Source organism: Trematomus bernacchii, unplaced genomic scaffold (assembly GCF_902827165.1).
Source record: "Trematomus bernacchii unplaced genomic scaffold, fTreBer1.1, whole genome shotgun sequence".
Lineage (NCBI taxonomy): Eukaryota > Metazoa > Chordata > Actinopteri > Perciformes > Nototheniidae > Trematomus > Trematomus bernacchii.
The window spans coordinates 456,850-461,566 of NW_022987595.1; the positions used below are offsets into that span (position 1 = coordinate 456,850).

Genomic DNA, 4,717 nt, shown 5'->3' on the forward strand with positions numbered 1-4,717 from the left:
TGTGGTCGGAGCTGCCCTTGTTAAAGTGAAATACAAACATCAAAGGCGGTACTTGCCCCTCATTGTGGTTAAAGGGGACGGCCCCAGCCTGCTGGGAAGAGGCTGGCTGGAGGAAATACATCTGAGTTGGAAAAAAATCAAGCTCAGACACAAATCAGACCGATTACAAGAACAAGACCGATTACAAGAACAAGACCGATTACAAGAACAGTACAACGATGGAGCGAGGAGTCAGATGAGGCACTGCAGGATTGCTTTGCATCCACGGATTGGAGTGTGTTTGAGGACAATAACATCAACATACACACGGACACTGTCATCTGCTACATTGGGAAATGCATCGATGACGTGGTACCGAAGGTTTCTGTACGGACATTCCCAAATCAAAAGCCATGGGTAAACTCCGATGTGCGCTGCAAGCTGAGAGCGCGCACTATCGCGCACACAGCGGGAGATTTGGAGGAGTACAGGAAGTCTAGGTATGATCTCCGGAGAGCAATTAAAAATGCTAAGAGACAGTACAAAGAAAAGGTGGAATCTGACTTCAAAGGCTGTAACACTAGGAATATGTGGGCGGGACTAAGGACAATGACTGACTACAAAGGAGCAGCGGGGGGTGCTGCGGGAGTGTCTGCGTGCGCATCTCTCCCAGATGAGCTGAATAGTTTTTTTGCACGCTTTGAGAGCAGCCGGGCTGTGGAGGTACAGAGGGACCAGGAGCTACACTGCCCTTTTGTTTTAAATAGGGCAGATGTGTGTAAATCCTTTAAAAGGGTTAACCCACACAAGGCTCCTGGACCTGATGGCATCCCTGGCCGTGTTCTCAGGGTGTGTGCAGTTCAGCTGGCAGAGGTGTTCACAGACATCATCAACAGGTCCCTGTTGCAGTCTGTAGTCCCCACATGCTTCAAACATTCCACTATCGTTCCTGTCCCGAAAAAGACAATAATCACCTGCCCCAACGACTACCGCCCAGTAGCACTCACCTCCATCATAATGAAGTGCTTTGAGCGGTTAGTCAAATCATTCATCACCTCCTCCCTCCCTGAATCTCTGGACCCCCTGCAGTTTGCCTACAGAGCAAACAGGTCCACAGACGACGCCATAGCCCTCACCCTCCACACTGCCCTCTCACACCTGGACCCGAAGAACAGGAACACATATGTGAGAATGCTGTTCATTGACTACAGTTCAGCATTCAATACCATTGTGCCCTCCAAGCTGGCCATCAAGCTCAGAGATCTCGGGCTCAACAGCGCCCTCTGTGACTGGATCCTGAACTTCCTGACGGGCAGACCCCAGGCAGTGCGGGTGGGAAACATCACATCCTCCACCCTGATTCTAAACACCGGTGCCCCTCAAGGCTGCGTGCTCAGCCCTCTCCTCTACTCCCTGTTCACCCACGACTGCGTGGCCACACACAGCTCCAACACCATCGTGAAGTTTGCTGATGACACGACCGTCATCGGCCAGATCACAGACGATGACGAGACGGCGTACAGAGAGGAGGTCGAAAACCTGACATCTTGGTGCCAGGATAACAACCTCCATCTCAACATCAGCAAAACCAAGGAGCTGATTGTGGATTACAGGAAGCAGCAGGGAGAGGGACACGCCCCCATCGCCATCAATGGGACTACGGTGGAGAGAGTCAAAAGCTTCAGGTTCCTTGGGGTCCACATCACTGAGGACCTGACATGGTCTCTTCACACCACCACCATCACCAAGAAAGCTCGACAGCGGCTCTTCTTCCTCCGCAGGTTGAGGAGGTTCAAAATGGATTCCAGGATACTCTGCAACTTCTACAGGTGCACGATAGAGAGTATCCTGACTGGCAGCATGACGGCCTGGTACGGCAGCTGCACCGACCTCGATCGTAAGGCTTTACAGAGGGTGGTGAAAACTGCACAGCACATCACCAGGACGGAGCTGCCATCCATGGAGGACCTTTACTCCCAGCGGCTCAGGAAGAAATCACTACGGATTATCAAAGACCCCCATCACCCCAGCCACAAACTGTTTTTTCTGTTGCCGTCTGGCAGACGTTACCGCAGCATCCTGGCAAGGACAAGAAGATTCAGAGACAGTTTCTTCCCGCGGGCAGTGAGACTGTTAAAAAATTGAACTGTTGAAACAACATCAAACATTCATCTACTCAGTATTATGTATCTAATACCTAATATATATATATCATTCCAATAACTTGTATATAGACTCGTACTGCACTATTCCACATCATAACTTTATTTCATTTTTATAACTATTATTATTTTTGTATTGCTCATGCTCTTATTGTTATTATGTTATTATGTTGCATTGTTGGAGAAGCCTGTGACATAAGATTTTCAACTGCATAATTACTCTGTAGCTATGTCAGATTGACAATAAAGAACCTTGATAAAGAACCTTGAACAACTTTATTTTCTTGACATTAATAAAACAGCATGGATCAGAGATCAATAAAGCGGAATGTTTGCCTTTCTAATACTCCTCTCCTTCCTCATCCTCATCTCCCAGGCTATCAGCTCCAACCTCCTCGTAATCTTTCTCCAGAGCGGCCATGTCCTCTCTGGCCTCAGAGAACTCTCCCTCCTCCATACCCTCACCCACATACCAGTGCACAAAGGCACGCTTAGCGTACATCAGATCAAACTTGTGGTCCAGCCGAGCCCAGGCCTCTGCAATAGCAGTGGTGTTGCTCAGCATGCACACAGCCCTCTGGACCTTGGCCAGGTCTCCACCAGGAACTACAGTGGGCGGCTGGTAGTTGATGCCCACCTTGAAACCAGTGGGGCACCAGTCCACAAACTGGATGGAGCGCTTGGTTTTGATGGTGGCAATGGCAGCGTTCACGTCTTTGGGAACGACATCACCACGATACAAAAGGCAGCAGGCCATGTATTTACCGTGGCGTGGGTCGCATTTCACCAACTGATTGGCTGGCTCGAAGCAGGAATTAGTGATTTCTGCCAATGAGAGCTGCTCATGGTAAGCTTTCTCTGCAGAAATAACAGGGGCATAGGTGGCCAGAGGGAAGTGGATACGGGGGTAGGGCACCAAGTTGGTCTGGAACTCTGTCAGATCAACATTGAGGGCACCATCAAAACGAAGGGAGGCAGTGATGGAGGACACAAGTTGACTCATCAACCTGTTCAGGTTTGTGTAAGAGGGACGCTCGATATCAAGGTTTCTACGGCAGATATCATAAATAGCCTCATTATCAACCATGAAGGCACAGTCAGAGTGCTCCAGGGTGGTGTGGGTGGTCAGGATGGCGTTGTAGGGCTCCACCACAGTGGTGGACACCTGGGGAGCTGGGTAGACGGAGAACTCCAGTTTGGACTTCTTGCCGTAGTCGACGGACAGACGCTCCATCAGCAGGGAGGTGAAACCAGAGCCGGTGCCCCCTCCGAAGCTGTGGAACACCAGGAAACCCTGAAGACCGGTGCACTGGTCCGACTGAAAGAAAAAGAGAAAATCATGAAATAATAATAATAAATGTATTTATATAATACAAAGACAGCAGTGCCAAGGGTTCACAGCTAATGATAAAAAAGCGTATTAGTGCACAGCATGTAAACATATAGATTCAATGAAAACAGATCAGAGATAAGAGGGTGCCATACCATGGAGGGCTTTGAATGCGATTCAGCAAAATTGACTTCTGTTCTAAATGTACTGACCAGCTTTCGGATTCTGTGAATGAACTATCATAAAAGGAAGCCTAGTGGCTGATTCTTGTGCAAAAGCAGTGTAACATACATTCTAGTGGCATATCATCACATGTGGGAGGACTGCTCTATTACTATTTTAATAAGAACCAAACATCATATCATGATTTAAGTCACCTGACGCACACATTTGTCATCTGAACAGAAAGACAGTTATAATTAAAAACAAAAAGAGGCTAAATACTGTTTATACGTCAAATACCGAAAGCACAATGACGCAGTTGTTGGCAGACAGGTGGCACGATTGGACGTGAATGTGGGCCAGTGTTAAGAGAGGAGACTATGCATTTACATTTTCTGCAACTGTCTCACACGGATTGCGCCACTGCCACACCCCTTTAGGAGACTAGTGGCGTGGCAGGCCAGAAAGTAAACACACATAATTATTATCTAATTCGACCTAAATAAAGTAAAAATTGGAACCATGTCTCTCATCTCTCTAATGTGAAGACATTAGAGAAAACACGTCGGTTTGCTATCCTGGCTCCAAAATGGTGGAATGAGCTCCCCATTGACATCAGGACAGCAGAAAGCTTACACATCTTCCGGCGCAGACTGAAAACTCATCTCTTTCGACTCCACTTTGAGCAATAACATTACTAACAAAGCACTTACTAACAAAGGACTGGCTTATCTAAAGCCAGTTGAGTAGCACTTGAAATGTGTTGGCTCTATGAAACCTGATGTACTTATAGGATTCTGTTTTCTTCAAGTTTGTATCTTCTTGGTCGAATGCACTTATTGTAAGTCGCTTTGGATAAAAGCGTCAGCTAAATCCAATGTAATGTAAAGACACTAAACCGAAGTCGACACAAATCCGTCGCAGGAAAAAGAACTCTCGCGAGATTTGGGGAGACAGAGCGTTCATTTTATTTAAATGTCGGCAGCGAGTAATCATTTCAGACAGTACGTTGGAAAAACGCCCTGGTTCACTGAAATTCGGGAAAAGATGTTTTATCTGTGTTAATATCATGTTTTAAATATGA

General features: G+C 47.1%; 1 protein-coding gene across 1 annotated transcript; it reads right to left on the reverse strand.

Moving 5' to 3' along the window:
- Nucleotides 1-2,447: 2,447 nt before the first annotated feature.
- LOC117482460 (tubulin alpha chain-like) lies at nucleotides 2,448-3,459 on the reverse strand. Its single transcript, XM_034130558.1, has one exon. It carries the CDS (start codon nucleotides 3,373-3,375, stop codon nucleotides 2,482-2,484), a length of 894 nt encoding a protein of 297 aa, XP_033986449.1. The 5' UTR covers nucleotides 3,376-3,459; the 3' UTR covers nucleotides 2,448-2,481.
- Nucleotides 3,460-4,717: the final 1,258 nt, after the last annotated feature.

Bases quoted from the DNA above. Each gene is read 5' to 3' on its own strand.
- LOC117482460 (XM_034130558.1), bottom strand. From the start codon at position 3,375: ATGGAGCGTCTGTCCGTCGACTACGGCAAGAAGTCCAAACTGGAGTTC.